Below are 21,065 nucleotides of genomic sequence, written 5' to 3'. Positions count from 1 at the left end.
AACTAGCCACACATTGTAAGGGTTGTTCTGGATTCTGAGACTGTTTCTGCTAAAACACAACACTGCTTTTCTGGAGCAGGTGATATTCAGATTAGGCAGAGTAATTTTAAATTATGTGAGAAGGACTTATGGAATTAGCAAACAAAATGCATGTATATTTGGGCAGAAAGTCAGTTGCTAAGGAAAAAAATGGTGCCCATTCTCTTCTAAAATTTCCTGGCTCAGAAATATGAAGGTACAATACAATTTTCTAGATCTGGCACTACAAACTTTGATGCCCTCATCCCTGTCAAATCAGCTGTTCACTATGCACTCAAACCCAGACTTTGGAACTACTCTTCTATTATGTAAAGACAACTGAGCTGCCTGAACTGTGCACAGGGAAGCAAATGTTTGCTTGGAGAACTGTCTCCAAGACCACAAAAACAGAATATAGGAAAAAGCCCATTTACTCAGCCTCTCTCTATGCTTCTTTCAGTCTCATATGTAAGTCATCACCAGATTTTCAGCAGTGAACTGTCCTCCTGAAAGACAGCAGGGGAGAGAGGAATACTAGGGAGGGATATTCCTACAATGGTGCAGCAGTATGCTGCATTTTCACAGCCTTTCTGCAACAGAAGACTCCAAGATGAACATGAATTCCATTTCCTCACCTTTATACTGCAGCAAAAACATTGTGAATGCCTGGAAATGGGGTCATTGGCATACTTGAGATGAAATGTGTTTACTGCCATTTTTGACTGTTTAATAAAGCATTTCAGTAACGCTGTAATTGTGTCCATCTTTAGCTCTTAGCTTAATGACACAACAGTTTAATTAAGGTAAGAAACCCCAAAAGGATACTAATACTGATATTTGTAACAAAATGTAAAGCAAATAACAAATGTGTTGCTCTTCTTCTCTTTAGAATCATATCGAATGGACCCAATTCTTAAAAAAACACCAGCAGCAGCATATACTCTTTAATTTATTCTAAAATAATTTAAGAAATAATTTTAGTTGTAAACTCATTTCCTGGTGTAAACAGTATTCTGCATGTCAGCTGGCTAAACATAATTATTTGTCTAATACGTCAAAAGAAGGAACTTTCTGAGTAAGTGCTTATTTGCTAAGTTTTTATAGTATATTCTCATTGACAGACTTTTTTTATATTTTGTCTTAATGGAAAATATTAATACATTTAAAAACACATCAACTGTTAGTTGATAGGTTTGGTTGGTTTATAAACATTAAAAAATTTTAAAAATCTATGTATAAAGGTAACTGTGCTTCTTTAGAAACTTTATGTGATCATTCACATACAGCTTCAAATTATTTTTAAAGTTTAGTAGCAATTCAAAATATGCTGTCTCAGTGATTTACAATTATATCACTGCTAAACTGTGGAATGTTACCTGCTATTTTAATACTCTGGGTCGGATCTTGCTGTCAATTATATCCAGAGTAATTCCTTATATCAGATTTATGCTGGTGGAAAGCATATCAAAACTTGGCTTCTACTCAGGGTTAAAAAGAAGTATATCAAGCTTCAAAATTTGCATGCAATCAAATCAAGGACCATATTCTCTTGACAGACTTGCTTTTGTCAGGGTGACTCTTATCTGCACTGCTCCGTGTCAGACATTCATCTTCATTAAGCTTCTGGGAATAAGAAAAAATGGTGAAGAATACACCAGCTTCTTGACTGATGAAATAAGCTTCTTCCTCTCACCAATCAAACTGAATCAAACCAAATCATAATCAGGGTGGGTTTTGTTGTCAGAAAGTCTGGATTATGTTCAGCTACTACTCCCAGCTGATAACAATAACTGATAGTTACTGAGCACCCAGTTATATTTTATTTCTTTAGCTTCTTCTAAATTTACACAATGTGCTTACAATGGCCAATGTAAAGTTTCTTTTGTGGTGCAATATTCCACAAATGTCAGTTTATATCTATGTATACAGCATTCCTCATTAACAATAAAACATGTTTTTCAAGTATGAATTTCTGCATGTAAATTCTCTTCTTCGGTATGCAGTTACTCTGACTTCTAGTGTGCATCATCACAAGTGATACAACATACAACCATTTCCTCTTCTTTCTCTGCCACATTGTTCATTGAACAGAGTGATAAATATCCAACATTGCCATCAAAAACTGTCAGTGCAGTTTCTCTATAAGCAGAGCACTTGAAGGGGGAAATGATCCTCAACAGTGCATGCCATGATATGTGCCTTGGACTTTCTGGTCCTGTAGTTTAAATATTCTGACTGAGCCAAGAAAGGTTCTGAACTTGCCTCTTATCCTTCCATGAAAGGAAATGTCAAAACCAAAATAACTATAAAGATTTTTCTCCCATCCTCTTGCTAACCCTGATGGTGGTGGTTGATTGTCTGCAGAAGGAGAAAGAAAACCACAACAGAATGCCCAGGAATGGGTCCTTTTAGAGTTCTGTGTAAGATCCATGTAGCTTTATGACGGAGCAGCAATATCCAAAGATGAGGAAAATGCTTTGGTTGCCTTCAGCTAGCTTGTTAAAAGAAAGGTATGCTCTCCTTCCATATAGGTCAAAGTGCTCGTTAGCTGATTAAGCAGGAATGACACTCAAATTATTGATGGAAAGAAGATAGAAATGTGAAATGCCTCCTGTCATTTACAGCATGTGTAAGCAGAAGAATTTCAGTGTCTCTTCTAGCTGTGGTTTAAAGTTCTTCTCGGCACATAGGGAAGTTGACGAAGGTGAAGACGTTGAACTCTATCATTATAGATAAACACAGGAAAATAGCATAAAGAAGCAACACGTAGATGCCTAACTTCCTGTCAAGTTTCCACTTATTTACGTGGATTCCAAACACCTGCAAGCAAACAGAGTGTCAGTTAATAAAGTTCTGAAGGAGACTTTTTGAAACAACCTTTATAAGCTAAAAATGAGAGTCTTTTGAATTAGAGGTCTTGCAGGAAGACAAAAACATAATCTCAATATTTTATAGATCAGAAAGGCAACATACCTTGTTGACTTGGTTCTGAGTCTCAGCTGTCCTACAACTGTTTTACAAAATATTCAATTAACTAAACTAAATTAATGTTCCTCCCTCAAGTGCTCCCCTGCAAATCCTTTATGTCCCAGCAGCACACCAGCACCTAAGGCCCACTCTTTCAACAGCTTCAAAAGAGGTGCTCTACTTGCTTATTGACTGAGCTCCAGAACTAAAGGGTTACAAGTTACAGCTAGCAAAGCAACAAAATCCTCATGAGGGCATCTATTTTCCTGTGTTCAGTGCCTCTGAATTATTATTTATTTTGCTCAAAACTTTCCTCTGAGTTTGCTGTGGGAAAGGGTCTGTGCAAATCAGGGTACTCAGCAGAACAAACGAGATTGTAATAGATGCCTCAAACTCAGGTGGATCTGGCTTCTGCTACAAAAAGACTTTTCAGAAAAGCATGAAGGGCTAGCACAGTAATGCCTCTGCATAATCCTCCCATTTTTCCCAATGTGCTGATTAACAATATGCATGCAGCAACACCAGATACAAATGTGCACAGAACACCGGTGCTGTTTCACAGGCACTGTGAAACACTGCAGTATGGCAGGCTGGGGATAAGAAATGAAAAGAACACATTCTCACACCTTATAGATCAGATACATTAGGAAGTTAGTAGCAGAGTGAACAGTCCTGGCCATTCTATCACTTAAGTCATGCACAGGTGATGTGAAGCTTTCTAAGACTTAGTCATGCAACAGTGGGAAATCTCCAGTGGTGACCACCTCCTCTACAAAGCCTCCACAGGCAATCAGTGAAAGATGTTAGTATAAGTGGATATTTTTATACCTTTTTGATTCCTTATACCTGATTTGATTCTTCCTACAGAGCGTTCCCTGGGAGTCAAGCAGGAACAGACCTTAAGTACCAGCAAAATTGACTTTTCAAACAGAATTATTGTTTCACCTTAAGAAGTCATATGTTACAAGGGTGTCTTATGCTGAGTCACATTTAGCATGTCTCTTCCAAGTCCTGAGGTTCACAGTCCTCACAGACTAGTCTTCACTAAGGGTTTAGGCTACAGCACTTGATTTTGGCTGGTTTTGGAAATCAGAGACAAGGGCAAAGGTGATGAAGCACAACAGGTCTTGTCTCAGCCTAGAGACAGGCCGGGGGTATGGACACAGGACCACAGAAGTACTACTGGATTCAAAAATTTCAACACTGCCACTGAAATCCATGGGACCTGCACATATCCAGCATCTCTTGCACCAAATGCCAGATTGCAGTCCTCACTGAGGACAGTGGTAGCTCTTCAACTCATGGTAGTGCTAGAAGAAATCAATGCTAGGTATTTCTATTTTATCCTTCTGTAACATGTAAATACCTAACAAGTATTTTCAAATTGAAATACTTGTAGATGCTCTGATACTTACAGTAAGTGCCACTGATCCCAGCAAAAGTGCAACTGAATAAACCAATCCTTTGCTGTTTATTTTAACCTGTGGAAATCAGAAAATACTTTTAAAATGCTGACCATGTAACTGTGCTTTGGAGATCAAAAATCAATTTACTGATTTAAAGTCCACCTTCTGCTTTAAACAGTGCCTTACATATTTTAACTATGCAAATCCGTAACAGATGTATCCTAATGAAGAATGGGAAGATTAAGGAATCAAACTGAATGTAAAGTAATCCCATCTCCATTAAAAAAAAGAAGTGAGCATTTATAACAGATTTTATGTAAAAAATCCTCAGAAGAGAGAGATATGCTGTTATTTGGTCTTAGTTACAAAAATGCTGAGGTACGTGGAGACAGGTTTACTGGAAGTTGTGCAGCAAGAAAATGACAGAGCCATGAACCATCCATGGCAATAGTTTTCTGCTACACGGTGTATGTACTCCAGTTGACAAACTAGAAATTAATTGCAGCTTGTAGAAGACAAATTGCTTTCTTAACTGAGTTCCTTGGCAAAGAAGTAACACCTTATTTACCAACTAATAGCATGATCAACAGGTTTGTTTTGAATTTATTCTATGTGCATGCTTTGTTTTTAGGATTTTTAAAAAATAGAAGAAAAGTGCAAATGAAAGATTTGCCAAGTATACGTACAGTTGATCCGTAATCGATCGCCATGGTCTGCAAACCCCATGGAACACCAAGTCCCACCAGAATGTCAAAGACATTGCTCCCTACTGTATTGGATACTGCCATGTCACCAAGGCCTGCAGAGAAAAAAAATCAAAAAACAACTCCTTGATAAAATCAAAGTACATGGCTATTACTCTGTGCACTGGAGGAAACTAAAGGGCAATAATCCACTTTGATCCAATCCCCCTTGAACTGGCCAGAGTATCTCAGTAGGGAGACAATTTCCATAACATTGGCCTGACTTCTGAAAAAAAACATGGAAAAACTGCTCACTTCAACTACACCTTCCTTGTGTCTTGCAAAGACTTTACAGAGTGTGGGGTAGCCATGCAGCTATGGTCTATGTCAAAGTCTTGTTCTAGGTAGTCTGCAGGCACAGGGAACCTGAAGATTATGTACTGGATTTAGTATGTGGATATGTGACCTTTATCTCATGCGAATGAAAAGAGATCCTGAAAATAACCAGCCAGATGACAGTTAAAGATGTTATGCACTTCTGTGGGGCTTAATCAGTAATAATTTCACTTCAAGAACAGTAAAATACTACAGGAAAGAAAAAGAAAGGTAAATGGTGGTAAAGTACCTAAGTAATATTCAAAACCTACTGCTAATGCTCACCACTGGCTGGTGTCTCATTTTGCACCAGTGTCAGTGGATACAAAGAAGGCAAAATTCTTTCTGTCCCTGCCAACCTCCCTTAGACCTGGCCTAACTATTTAATCACTTCCACTAAGTGAATACTGGAAAGGAAGGAACTGAAAAGGAACTCTGACATAAATGGGACACGTCCCAAATATAGTTTCAGAGTAAACAGAGTGGAGACAGGCAGTACCATACCTTAAATACATGATCTTTAAGGTAATGCTTTGGATCTAATGATGGTAGTGCCCATCTATACCTGTCTGCATTCTGTCAGTGAACAACTCCTCGAATTCAAGCAGTGCAAAATCCCTGTACTGTCTTTAAGGGCATTGGGCCTCTTTTTGTCCATCTAGTGCTTACCCTAATTTTCAGAGCAAATAATCTTTGCAGTATTTTTGTCTATAATAACAGAAGAACAAATCTAAAGAAGCAGTCTGTTAATTTAAAATGGTAACATTTTCCTTGTTCTTGAAAAAACCTGTTCACTTAAATTAATACACATGCAAAACGAATTTAGTAGGAAGGTGGTTCCATAATAATTCGGAAGACTTTGCTGTACTGTTTTTGTGAGAATATTCTGCAGACAACAAATAATGCAACATGGAAAATTATTTACTTTAAATATACAACACTTTTCAAGCAAGCAACATTTAACAGCACTACTCCTACCTCAAATTACAAAGGTGGGGCTTTTGAGTACTTAATTTATCATTGAAAAGCCCTTGTTGTTTGCTCAATGATGTGGGCTGGAGATATCATTATCTGATTAAAAAAAGGCTATGGGAAAAGAATAAAATTAGGTCTTCTTCCTATTCTACTGCTGTGCAGAGGATCACACTGTCAGCTCTAATGTTTTTCAACAACAGGAAGAGATGCTGCTACCAGCATTTTACAAATAAAAAAAGTAAACATGATGAAACTTAAACAAAATTAAAAGATAAATGAGAAAGCCTTTGACAATTTCAAACGGACAGCTGAGGAGAATGTAGATGTCAGTAATCCAAAACTCTTTCCAGCACAGCTATTCATATGTTCCAGTGGGAAAGAGGTCTGCAATCGGATGAGAAGTCTGCCTGGAGCAACAACACTTCTGCCAGATCCTCTCAAAGCACTTCACTTCCTTGGTTTTGAGAGGTCTTCTAGAAATCAGTATAAGTTTTACATGAAGAAGTGCTGGTCAGGGCTACTTCTTCAAAGTAGCTTTTAATAGCTGATTTTCTAGTTTTGTCTAGGACTTTTGTCTTTTTACCCTGACTGATACATACCATGCATGAGACATCTGAGGTTGAATTACCTTCTAGAATGTTGGAATGCCCCATCCCAATAAGCAAAAGATAATTTTTTGGTTCACAATAATTAGCAAACTGGTTTGGCTTTTAATGAGGCTCTCAAACAGTAAAAATTAAAATAAAATTATAAAATTGCACTGACAATTTGTGTGTATGGAGGAAACAATCTTACATATGTAAGACTGCAGTTATGCTTCAGCAGACACAGTACCTTGCCTTGCTACTATTAAGCTGGCCATGCAGTCTGGGACACTTGTTCCTGCAGCCAGGAAAGTAATGCCCATGATGACATCTGGTATCCCAAGGGTGTATCCAATCACAGTCACCTGAACAGGGAGGAAGGCAGATTAACTTATCATATTTAGAAAGTCTTCTCTTTCCAATACAGCTGTGGCATACTCTTTGATTTCTGGTATGGACTCTAACAGGAATAGACTCAGAATAATTATCCATTTCTGCAAATTAAATACTTGTGGAATAACCAGCCTAAAGCCAAGCCCTGTGCAAAGGAAAAGTACTTTGGGTCAACATTCTATGGACAAACAAAATCTCCATTTCCTATTGTACTAACATGACATACCGCTGTTTTAAGGAGATACAGTAAAATCTGTGGGTTTGGGGTTTTTTTGGTTTCCACAAATGGTTCTCTCACTGGTTCTATTCTCAAAAGGACTGCAATCAATATTATATTTTAATATAGTGGTAGAGATATAAAGAACTTATTATAACCTAACACATGAAGAAGGAACTAGTTTCTTGTGTGACTTCTCATCTAATCCTCAAGTGGGCATGTCTGGTTATATTGTCCCCTGATAGTCCAGATGCAGCATGGAAAGAGCTAAAGGAATCACTGAAGATTGCAGCAGAGCTCTTAGAAAGGTCAGGGAACTGTATTTAGCTGGAACATCCAAAGAGGGTTGAAAAAACACCAAGAAGAGGCAGCTGAAAAGGAACCAGGCTTGTGAGAGAGGACTGAACCAGGGACAGACAGCTGTTTCCCTGCTGAGACTGCTAAGGATGGAAGTTTCTAGGCTAGGTGCTGTTTTCTTGAAATAGTTTGCCAGTCTATCACGAGGAAAATTGGGCCCTACACTAAAGAAAAGGTGTATTTTAGGAACTCAACTGAAAAACCTTATCTTCAGGGGCAAGCAGAGGCCCAGGAATAGCAGTCAGCATGACTCTCTTGCTGAGACTGGTAACAAGGTACTATGGCCCAGCTGCCTCTTAAAGCAGTAAGGGCTGCAGCCTTAATGAGCACCTCTCCCACTTGTGAAGGGAATATCTATATATGGAACCAAGGTACAGAGTATGACCTTCCAAAGGACATATAATATGAAACAAATGTGTGGCTTTTGCTGGCAAATGAATTTCTTAGACACAGTCTATGTTAGAGGATTGTTTTACAATGCAAAAATTATATAGAAAGTTGCAAAAAGTATACAGAAAACACAAATCTTTTATGAGAGGAAACATAAAGCAGTTTTCAAATGCCTGACAGGCATCTGAGGAAAGCAGAGATGTTCCCCACTACCTTCCTGTACTGTATTGTGCCCTATACAGTAAAGGCCCAATTATTTCTGCAGAAATAAAAGGCAGCAAAAAGCCAAAATTATATAATTATATAATAATAATTATTGTACGAGCTGAAGAGACTGCACTACAATTACATGCCTTTCTGTGACAAATGCACAGAAGATTTTTACAAACTTTGAGATGCACGTTTCACTCAGTACTGCTTCACACACTTACCATCCACACCATGAAGTAGGAGAACAAGGCAATCCAGAGAGTGGACAAGACAAATGTCAGCATAAAGCACCTCTCCCAGCGTGGTTTGCTGCAGTCGGGAATTGTGGTAAACAGCACGAATATCAATGGCCATGTCAAAAGCCATTTAATTTTGTTCATTTTTCCCTCTGCAAGACAAAGGAAAGAAACAGTTGAGCTTTCCCATCACTATGCCAGGCTCAGTTACACCTCTTTGAGCAGGGCAGATGATTCCAGAAGGATGTTTTACAACCATGCATGTCAGCTCATTTTCCAGGGTACCTTTTAACTATACTTGGCCTTGTCACTTCCAGCCAAGTTCTGCATGCTCATCCAGAATCTTCATGTAGTTAAGCCTGCCAAGATCTATGAAAATCCATGGAAGAATTACAATGATTTAAAATCACAGCTGATATTAAAACCAAAATTAATCAGGTTTGTTGCTCTTTCAACTGTATTGCTACTAATCCAGAATTTAAAAAAAACCCAACAACAAAACCAAGCAACCAAAACCCCCACTCTCTCACCTTAACAGAAGTATCAAAATCCAAGTGGTGAAAATAACTTGCACATTCTGTGCAGCAACACAAAACAGAAGTACAAGACCCAACCTACAAACATGGCAACTTTTTTACATGCCTTATTGTTCTAAATTGGGCAGAAGTTTAAATAAACCAATACTAAGAAGATCTAGATTTTTTTGAGTCTCTCTATCTGCAATACAATACCACCTTGAAATGGTGAAAGAAAACTTCTGGGAAAAGAAACAAGGGAGTGACCTCCCTTGTACAGCTCTCCAAAATCAACTGGTGAGAAATACCCAAGAACTGTCATCTCTGAAGACTGGTACACACCTTGTCATTTGTTTAAAATTTACAGTATTGCAAATGTAATCACAATACATAAACCAGAACTATTTTATAACTGGGCCATAAGTAAATGAGGGACTATTCATACAGTTAATTAGGCATCCTTCAGGCAGGATAACAGATCTGTCTATTAGGCTAAGTGAGAGTATCACAACCAACATCATGGCCATTTTGGCTTGGGCTTTCTTTACATTGTGTTTCCATCCTAGTTTCCATCCAAGGGGTTTCCATCATTTACTCATGATGTTATGTTTGAGATCTACTAAAATATGCTGTTTTGAATAAAATCATTGATCACATTGAAGGAAATCATCAGGTACATCTTCCAGCAAAGTTATTTAGCTACATTATAAAGAACAGTTATTAACCAGCTCCTATCAGCTTCACCAGTAATTTTCTTTCAGCAAAGACTTTGGGATTTAGGATGTGTTTAACAGGAATTTTTGTTAGTGATTTTAATCGGATTGAACTCAGTCGTCTCAACCAATGTGCACCAGGATGCAATGAAATTTAATATTTAACATTTAAAAATTAGTAATACTTTTATCATTTATGAGGCTACCTACTAGTTTAATTTAACCTGTTGAGTCCAAACCTCTTTATTAATTTTCTTTTGTATATATTCTAGAACTGTATTTTCTTGCTTGAGTTATGAACAGCTTTCTAACTTGAGATTTTCTTGTAAATTTAGAGATGTCATCAACTCACCAGGAAATCTTAGACTAAGCTTTGCTTTTTAGTAGTCCCATTCATAGCCTGTGGCTGTGGAACTTCTAATGTGTAAAACTCCTGAAGTGTCCTAGGGTCATTTCTAACTCTAGACTTTCACATGTCACTGAGGATCTATTACAGATTTTACAGGAAAGACCTTCTTCTCTCTGCTTACGTATATTTCTACACAGATGTTTTTTAAAACAGTTATCTTTTACCTGTTCTGTCCAGGAAATGACACTTCTTGGCTCACCTCTCTCTTTAATGGTTAACAAGGCTGTAAATATTCTACAAAATATCCTATGTTAGTTTATACCTCCTCCTGCTTAATTTGTTACAGTTTGGATTACTTAAAGACTCCTAGATAGTTAATTTTTACTCTGTGTACTGAAGTTGCTAAGCTTGGTTCATAGTCCAACAAGTCAGCACAGCCTAGGCCAGTAACATCCTCAGCACGCAACCCCACACGCAGGGTCAGTGCATGACTGATTGAAAAAATTGTGGATCCAATTCTGATCTGAGTGGGTGTAATCTGACTGACTTTGGTGCTGCTACACATAGGCAGTGCCATTTCTCTCTTCAGTAACACAAATAAAAGAAACAGAATTGCCTTCAGACCAAAGAGAGGCTCTGCTGGGGAATACAACTTGTCTGGGATCCTGTTTAGTATCCTGAATTACTCAAACAAATGCTTAACTGAGAATGCAGAGTGCCTTACCACTGGCACAGCTATGTTTGTTCATTTCCAAGAAAACCTAATTACTAGTGGAGGAGGGCTTGCCTTTCCATTATCTTTGCTGAGTTTGAATGGATGTGTGTCAGATTAAAATTCCTGGCTCTATTAGTGGTGATGTTTTCCCCACACAACGTCTTGAGCTGAAACTGCTTAGCTAGATGGTTTGTGGGAGTGATATTTGCATTCATTACATGGCAACAGGCTTGAGACTTTGGGGAAGAGCACTGTACAGTTCTGGGGTTTGCAGGGTTAACAAGAGAAGCCGAGTGGCCATTTGCAGTTAGCTTGGAATACTTCAGAACCACCATGGCCAAAGCAGCTTACTTCACACATTCTACATTGGCTTCTCTTTTGTGTTTTGGTTTTCTAGCTTTTATGAACTTTTATATAAACCCTTAAGTATATCTGGCCTTGGTTTTACCTCAGGCCTTTTCATTCAGCTCCTTCTGTTCTGGTGCATGGAACTTGTGTGGCACACAGGGCTAAAGAAGTCTACTCTTATGCTGAAACTTGGCAGTTTTTTGAGACTTTCAAGTACATTTAGCAGCAACCTCAATGAAGTGAGTCTTTATTTTCTCAGGAAACTGATGACTTTATTCATTTCACCTGGCTTAGATGAATGCACAATCAATACACAGCTAGAAGATGCAAAGTATCAAAGTTGGGTTTTTTTTAGTTCTTTTGAAAGTACTTTTGCTATTCTGTTGTTTTGGTTTTGACCACCCATTCTAAAATAGTAATTTAAAGGATTTAGTGATAAAGATATTACAGTGAAGTATGCTTATAGCTCATGACAAATTGTTTTACAACTGTTGAGTAGCTCCATAGTATATCTGCAAGGAAGAAAATCATCATTCCCATTTATGCCATTATTTAATACACAGCTGTTCTGTCCCATTACAAGACCCCAGCACAATTGTTTTAACAGTAGTACCACCCACTCCTGTGAGCCCTAGGTTTAAAGGCTCCTGCAGCAACCCACACAAGTAAGGAAAGGAATTTCATACCCCCCCACAAAAAGAAAGAATATTACAGAATATTATTACAGAGAGCAACGCTGGTCTACATTCTGTTCACAACACTCTGCTGTAAAACAAGAAGATGAGGGGTTTTTTAAAAGCAGTTGTTTTCACTACTTCATACATTAATTTTTTTTGTTTCCACAGCCAAGCACGCCAAGTATTTCAGAGTATTTCTCTATCATTACAAAATAGCTTGATTACAATATTTCTGAAAATCAAGTGGCAGCCCTACAACAAAGAACTCTGCTAATTTTCAACACACTCCTGGGCTAATCATCTTTCCAGATGTTATGGTCACAATAATTACTTTCACATACAGATAGTGTGTCCTGGTGAACAAAGCCAGCAACACATATCACAGCACTGAGAAGAAACAAGTATTTCCTTAAGGAGCTAGAGAAAGCACTTCCTACAGAAAAAATAGTGTCCTATTTGCAACACTCTCAGCTGAGAGCAGCTCAATATAAAAGTGTGAAATGACATTTGTGTTTACCTTTAGATCAGAAGTGTACTCTTGAAGGAAATGCACTGACTGACCCCACTAAGTGTTTTCTGGTTTACAATTTTAGTCTGCAACATGGAACAGCTTTGAACCACACCAGCAGAACCAGAGGCACAAAATTAAAAGTGCTCCAAGCAATAATGGGCATTTTATCCACAGGACCAAGCTAGAGCTAGTCTGAAACAGAACTTCCAAAGGCACACAGTGCAGACAGCCCACATGTCCTAGTACATAAGCTGCAGAGAAAACACTTTTTCAATTTTAAACAGAGGGGAGTCTGTAACCACACCATCAGGAATCATATCTAAGTTATTCTAGCTAGTTAAAATTGACAGCTTTTCCACTTAGTTTTCCCTTTAAAAGCGTGTCAGCCAAGCACTGATCTCAGCTCCAAACATTAGTTACTTCAGAACATGCCTAAACCTTCCCAAGTGAAAGAAGCATCTCCTTACACAAAGCAATGACCAGCTGACTGATGTAAAAAATTATAATATCCCTGAAAGGCATGAATCTAACTGGCACACCTGAAAACTGGGAAAGGTATTCTCTAATTGAAATGAGAAAGGCTTCCTGACGTTTCCTACCGATTGCTGTTTTTCCAGGGAATTTTTGTTGATGGTAAACTTAGAGTAAAAATGATGCCCATCCAGGCTCACGTAAAAAGATTACTGCTGCAAACTTTTTTCATACTTCACCTAATAATTTTTAATTGTTTAAAATTCCTTTTTTATTTTTTTAAATCTATCATTTTTCATTCGGGAAGGACAAAACTCAACCAACCAAAGAAAAAACCCAACATGTTTTTTCTCCAATTAAAAATGATTTTCCAAACACCTGTCCCCTTGGTTCTAATTAAGCTTTGTATTTACAAAGATGAATTTACACCCACATATTATTATCAAGTCAATTTTCAACCCCAAAATGAGTAAAAGTAACACATATGCCTCTACACTAGGAACTTTGCAATAACCCGGACAGCAAGTAAATTTCTGTTAGAAAATGCTGTTCATCAGGGTTCAGACTGATTGGAAAACTTCAATATAAGTAAATTAGACAATCTGAAAACTTAATTAATTTCTAGCCATGTCCAGTATCCAAAACACAACACAGAAATACAAATTTTTCTCCCATGTATGGTACACAATATAGAAAAAAAAAAAATGAAGCGGATACAACAAAGTAAATCTAGTGTGAATTTTCCATCAAAATTATTTTCCACAGAAAAATGTCTGTTGCAAAATAATAAAAAAAAAAAGTTAGAAAATGGCTTTCAATTTTTCATTAGGAAAATTAACACAGCAGCTGACTCCACCTTCTTGGAAAATTCTTCTTGACTTCAGCTATGCAAGTTACCCTGTAAATTGTGGAGGCAAGAGATTCTCTGTATGAGTACAAAAGAAAAAGGCTATGTAGTGTCTAAAACAGTATCCAAAGAGGCTTCCAAGTGGGCAGCAGACATAATAAAATATTTTAATTGCAGTTCTCCTGCAACAGACCTTTGGAAACTTTTTCTTCCTTTGGAAAATACCAAGGTTTTACTTCTCATCTTCATCCAAAACAGACTATTTTTCAACCTACTGATACTCTTCTCGGAAGTTTCATTTTCCAGAATACAAGTTCCAAATTCCACACTGTGAAATCTGTCCAAAACAACTCAGATTTCTATTTTCAGCCTGTGCCTTTACCACACTTTGAATATTTGGATTTATGCCAATAATCTTCTCTTAAATACACATTTTTGGTACAGAGAAAACTGGTCTACAAAAAAGAATTTGCTCCAGTACACAGAAATGAGCTCTCAGAGTTACCACAGGTTTACACAAGACAATATTTAACAAAAGTAAGATGTAACTGAACTGAGGTACTCCATATGGGGTTAGACTTGGCTGGATTTTGGCCAAGTTTTAACCTTGCTGTCTAACAAAGATCAACAGCCTCCTGAGTGTTCAAGCGAGGTGCACTGGGTTTGCCCTGCCACTGAGTTTCCAATGAAGGAAGACATCAAGTGAAGTGAGTAGGAGCCAGGTTCAAAGTAAGTAAAAGGTTCTTCACAAAATCATGAAGCTCCTTCCCAAAGGATTTTGTGGGTGTTAAATGTTTCAATGACAAAGATTCAATGACAATTAGACATCAATATTAGGTTAATGAAGAAGAAACATACTAAAGAATTTTTGCTCAAAATTTTACATCTAGACTAGAAAGTTCCTTGAGGTGAAAACAGCTGAACAATAACTTGTCCCTCACTCTTCCCCAGGCTTCTTCATAAAATCATGGCTGGAGTCAAAATATTGAGATAAATGTTTGTTTTGACAGAGTACAAACATTTCACATGTTTTTAGTAGATACTGGTAATTTTTTTTTGCTTCTATCCTACACGTTATCTTTGTATTTTGGATCCAAACAAAAATGGATAGGATTGCTAATCTCCTTTATTGCCATCTCATTTTAGCTCCAGGAATTATTATTCCTGTTTTAGCTAACACCATCATGACTTATATAAAGCATCCATGCTCCAGTTCTGTAAGAGAAGTAGTTCTTCATTCCTGTGAAATGATCAGGAGCTGAGATCACAGAGTATTTTAAAGGGTGCTGAACATGTGACAATGGAAGGGATTTAAGCATCCATTAAGAGCTGCACAGAAGTGCTTTTCTGAGTCTGGGCTCTAAAAGACCACAGAGCTATGCAAGGGCTTTAACACACCATTCTGTTGTCAACATATGCCTGCCCAGTTTTTTCCTATTTTATTCTGATCTGTGGGGTGTGTTTTTAAAGTTTAAGACCTGTTTCAAACAACTGTAGAGCAATCAAATTGTAAAGCCTCAAATGAGCATTTCTCTTGGGAGATAATCATCAAAGTCTAAAGGTTAGGTCAAGAAAGAAATTCCTCTGCTAAAGAGAACATGTTTTTCCCACACAAATCAAAGCCAAAGACTGTTTGAACGATATCATATGCAGTTTCCATAAAAACTGTATGTTGTCTCCTTTTCCAGGATGGGCCTGAACCACACCCGGGAGCAAATCTCTCTGGATGCTTGACAAAGGGGATATATGCTGAAACAGTCTGAGGCTGTTTCATGTAACAACTATATTCTCTATTTCTGCTTGCTAAAGCCCTACACTCATTGCTGAGCACTCCTGTTGACAGAGGATAAAAAAAGAACAAAATGCAAAAGACGCATTTTGAGATAATAATAATAACTCGTCATCAGATTAAACTAATTCAGAGATGAAACTTTATACTTCGCTTACTTCTGTTTCAGAAAAAAAAACTCAAACTTGTTCTTGCAAAAGTATCTAGAGTACACAATTTGAAGAAAGAAAGTAAAATCCCAAATTAGGCAAAAGAATGTGACTACACAATAGCACAAAAAAAGAGGTTGAGCCAACTCACAGCCATTGCAGTTGCAGCTCTTAAAATACAAGAGTGGATTTTTTACCTAAGACACCACAACCATTTGAATGGAAAAGTTATATTGAAAACTGAAAGCCTATTCTTTGGAGAACACTTTCCAGTACTGAAAAAACACATGAACTTCTGATCTTTAGAAAATGTATGTGCCTTATCATCAGACTGAAAATAAATCAAAGAAGACCAGAGGGGATTCTTGGAAACTCTCTGCAAACTACCTTTTCCCTGAAGCCAGTTTTAAATGTCCAGATTTTTTTAGGCTTCTGATTGTGCCACAGTACTTAAACAACAACAAAGCATGATGCTGGGTCCTCACATTTTCACCAAACTTATTAAAGTGGTGCTTTGGAAAGCATAGTGACAGAATTCTCAGTCAGAATATATGAGTTGAGCAATGAGAATCCAACCAATGGATAATCCACTCCAGACAACAGGAGTGACTATATCTGAAGGTAATGATGAGGACTTTATACAATCACTTATTCACTTTTATGCAACTCTCTTGAGCTCATGTTGAACTTTTGCTCCATTCAGTATGAAATGAATCACCAGTGGTTCCACTCTGGCCTGTTAAACCTCACTTTATTTTTGAAGACTTTCTCAAAAATGCAGAAAAAAAATGCATTTAAAGAAGACCAGTGACATAACTATTAACTCCCTCTTTAGTTCAAAGCATTTTGTCTACTGTGAATGTCACACACTTAGGAAGCTCTTATCTGAAATTTACTTATGTTTTATTCATAAAAAAGCTTCCTGGAAAGTAAGAAGAAATGTATGATTGCACTACCCTAATCAAAACTTGTACCCAAAAACTTGTTAAAAACTATCTCAGTTTAAAACTCTTCTTTGCCAACACATGCAAGGGTGGTCAAGGTTTGGAACAGAGTGCTCATGGAAGCAGTGGAATCACTGTCTCAGTGACTTGGTCTAGCGGTGGACATGGCAGCGCTGGGTTAACGCCTGCACGCAATAACCTCAGAGGGTTTTCCCAACCTTAATGATTCTGGGATTCAATGATGTTCAGATGGTTTGGGGAGACATTTTTCCTTTTTAGGAATTGTTTGTTAGTTTCTGTTATTATTATTACTATTGTTATTACTACTACTCCTATCATTAACATGCTCATGTGCACAAGCACATTGCTGACTTGGGATCCTGTTAGTTCACCACACAATGAAAATACTTTTTTTCACTATCTCATGAATGAACAGAAGCTCATCTAATGGGTCTATTTTCAGTGAATTAGTTTGCTTTCATTCTTCACTCCAATCCGTAACTGCTGACTGCAAGAAGCTCCTGTGGGAGCACAGTAACACAGGAAAACATACAGTATCATCTAGTCTTCACACAGTATGCTTCAATGTTTGTTCAATCACAAACATCTCTTCTACAATAACAGCCACTGAAGCAATGAGTTTGCTAAGAAATTAGAAGATATAACATAGAAAACCTTTCTTCCTCACTGGATGTGGTATTTATCCATGCCAAGCAATACTTATGTTAAACAGTAATTATGTGACAGACTACATGTCTGTAAGGGCTGATCTAATCTCTGCTGTCCAATCTCCAAAGCATTTGGACAAGAGTCAACCTGCAATGTGCCAAGGGCACCAGCACTAGAGGTTGGTTATGCATAGCCCTTTACACCAAAGAATTTCCAAAACATTGCAAAAGGTGAATACTATTGCATACAGCAATAGTATTCTAACAATTTTAAATTTCTAACAATAGTCTAACAACTTTAAACACTCTTTCTCTCCCTATATCTCTTTTTACTATCATCCAAGAAGCCTCCCCCACTACAGTCAATAAAACAATTCATTATATATTTATACACCAAAGTGCCTCTGGCTTAGCAATTCCCAGCAAGTCATTAGTAACTGCTGACTTCAAAATTACTTGTACTGAAGTGCTCATCAGGTCATTCTGACATGTTTCATTATAAACTTCCCTTTCCTGTTTTCCCTTCACCTCTGCAAATCAGCACTTCTACCATGGCTGTCCATGATGACTGGAAAACACTTTCCAAAGGTCTGCTTTTAGCCACCCAGCCTCCAGCCCAGTTTTACTATCAGAAAATCCATCCTTCAGACAGTCAAACCAATCCCTTTCCTCCTCTCTCCCACATATGTTGTCTTTCTTACATCCCAGCATTTGGCATTTAAATTATCTTCTTTTTCAGGACTACAAACATCTAGAAAGCAAGCCTTACCTGGCACTGAAAATGGAGTTAGACTGTCCTGTTCATTCTCCTCCTCTTGGTTCCCCACAGGGATGTTTCCGTTTTCGATATTCTCCTGTCTCCTGTTCTGAAGTGCTTTGTTTGAGCCATTGGCAGATTGGATTAACCGCTGGCGCTGCAGTGTCAAAACACAAAACTGCCAGAGTTTAGAAAGTATTTACTTTGTGACATCTGAGTTTTCCTCCCTGTCCAGCCCAGTCATATGACATGAAGTTTCTCCTCAAAGCTTTCCTTTCAGTAAACAACAAACCTGTCAGTGGCCTACCTGTCTTCAGCAGGCATCAGGCTTCACCAGGTTAAGCATCCACTTCAAAATTACTAGCAGGAGTCTTTCAAGCCATGATGGAGAATGCTGTAACATTTGTTGTTCCACCCATGTTTGAACCAATGTGGCATTCTAAAGCATTTCTCACTCAACAGTTCCCACTCATACCAGCAATAGCACCATAATTAAATGGTAACACTCAAGACACCTCTGCACAATTAGAGCTGGCTTATGAATGACTCATTATCCAGGAGCTCTCCTTCTCAGATCCAACTCTTCTCCCTCCTTCTCAACTCCATTCGCTGAGGTAATTTTTCCTATTTTTCATTTCAAAAGGAAGACTAACCCTTGTTGCCCTTGTCTGAGTACATGAAGTTCATAATTGGCCCTGCAGACATGTACAAGAACTGCCGCAGTTCCAACACACAGTAAAACAATTACAAGGACAGGCTTTAAACATGACTATATATACCCACTCATGCACTGGAGAATGCTAGATGCAACAGTAAGTTCTTATTTTTATTAAAAAATTATTATTATTTAAATTCATTAGATGAGGTAATACAGGGTTGAAAAGTGTTCTCTTCTCCTGACAAACTAGCAAATTCCTAAAAAGTGCTCTGAAATGCCTTGAAAAATAAAGTAGCTGCACAACATGCAAAAAAAAATTCTGAAAGCAATATGAACATACTCTAGTGAAAAATAGAGAAAAAAATCCTATCTGAATACTTTGCAAAACTTGTGAATATATAAATGAGAATACGTAAGACCATACATCCAAAATGCTCAAGTTTAGAAATGTTTTTTGCAGATGTTTAAAGGGCCAACACAGCCTTTAAGAATTTTTCTCTGATAATGAATTGACTTCAAGGATTATAGAGTCAACTGTTACCATGTGCCTTGTCTGATCTTCTACTCCTGACCATAACACCTTTCACTATTTTACTGTCAAACTGGATTTTTGTTACAAATGTATTAATGGTGCTTTCTTTTACTGTGGAATTCACAAGGCTGGCTAAGCACATGAACTGTGTTATTATGTTGAAATCTATTTACTTGCTAGAGTAAATATCTCTCATATTTGATACTGTTGGAGCAAACTATAAAATCCTGCCTTCATAAAACCCAAGGTAGGTAGGAAAAATATTTCACCCCTAGTGCTTCAGCAAGTTCAGAACAGCCACACTTGCCAAGTCCCGCCTCTTCAGATGGAGGGCATGGAACAAGCAATATACACTTGTGACAACACATCAAGTAAGAGAGAACTGAAACTGTCCAGGGCAAATTCCCCTCAGGAAAATATTTCGGTCAGTTTTTATTTTGAGGACTACAGTGAATACTGAAGAGGTAGGCAAATCTCTGAAGGGATCCTAAAGTGTTAATAATACAAGAGCCGTTTTTAAAACTTTTGATTGCATTGTCCATTATCCTTTTTTAACCTAACCACTTTTGTAATAATCAAAATCAATTCTTCTGCTATAAATAAAATCTAAATGCGCACATATACACACACACTGAAATAAACATCTTATGCCAGGGAAATAAGGTAGTCCCTCCTTTTTGACTGCCCTCCCATTAAACCAGGCAACACCACCATCTGGGAATCAATCTTCAAATCTATGCTCATATAGCTGCTTGAGAAAGACATAGTTCTCTCCCAACTGTAGGAACATGGGACTGAAGGAACATCTGAATTCCAGGGTCACTGTGAGCACAGCTCTTTGGTAACCCCTCTGCCTCAAGGTCGTTTTCTGGTTTCCTAATGAACGTACCTCATTAATGATGAGCCGGCTCGCCATCCGCATTCTGGTGCGTGGTCCAAACTTATTGGTGATCATAATCCGCAATCCAGCTTCAGGGAACCGGTATTTGGGAGGACTGGAGCAGATTATCTCATCCACCATCACAACACTGTTTTTGCCATACTGCTGTATCCCCTTCACTAATGATCACAATGGACAGAGTTAGCAGTGGAATTGACCCTACCGTGCATCCCACCATCCAGAGTCAGGTCTTTTCAGGCTCAGGTGGGGGAAACATTTATCTGAATGCCAGAATTTATGAGTGACTTTCCTTTAATATTTCTGCAGCCTGCTGAACCTCCTCACCAGTTGTGTGCTTTGTTTAGATCACATGCTGGAAAGGGATTTCACTCTACTAAGGCAGCCACCAAGCCACTGTCAGATTAGTGGGAGCAGTTTTTCCCCAGCTGCTCATGCTGTAGTACCAGTTTTCTTTGCTTATGTCCCACTAGAGTTTTGTACCCTTTCTCTAGATGTGTTTGCACTGTGGCAGTGTAGACAGCACTCCTGAAACCTCTAAAGCTGTTCCACTGGATCAAGGCGCTGCACATGCAGAACGCCCTAATGTTGTGTTCACTCCTTCTGCAAATCTTCAGTTTACCTTCACAGAATACTACCCGTATCTCTCACAAGAAAAATTTGAAATGATGATAAGAACGGTCAAGAACAAATCTATGGTTCTAACTAACTAA

The 21,065-nt window shown here is 38.0% G+C and overlaps 1 protein-coding gene across 1 annotated transcript in view; it reads right to left on the bottom strand.

Annotated features, from left to right (window-relative positions):
• The window catches only part of LOC119701960 (ras and Rab interactor 3-like), a 158,215-nt gene that overhangs the window by 72,978 nt on the left and 64,172 nt on the right, over nt 1-21,065 (bottom strand). The window contains exons 11-18 of the mRNA XM_038139281.1: nt 20,344-20,513; nt 18,277-18,421; nt 8,797-8,963; nt 7,259-7,373; nt 5,078-5,190; nt 4,401-4,466; nt 2,689-2,838; nt 2,355-2,376 (exon numbers count right to left, since the gene is read on the bottom strand). Of these exons, the coding sequence (XP_037995209.1) occupies nt 2,355-2,376; nt 2,689-2,838; nt 4,401-4,466; nt 5,078-5,190; nt 7,259-7,373; nt 8,797-8,963; nt 18,277-18,421; nt 20,344-20,513 (948 nt within the window). The remainder of the gene's footprint in view (nt 1-2,354; nt 2,377-2,688; nt 2,839-4,400; nt 4,467-5,077; nt 5,191-7,258; nt 7,374-8,796; nt 8,964-18,276; nt 18,422-20,343; nt 20,514-21,065) is intronic.

This window comes from Motacilla alba, chromosome 5 (assembly GCF_015832195.1).
Source record: "Motacilla alba alba isolate MOTALB_02 chromosome 5, Motacilla_alba_V1.0_pri, whole genome shotgun sequence".
Lineage (NCBI taxonomy): Eukaryota > Metazoa > Chordata > Aves > Passeriformes > Motacillidae > Motacilla > Motacilla alba.
This window is presented reverse-complemented; position numbering and strand designations above follow the sequence as displayed.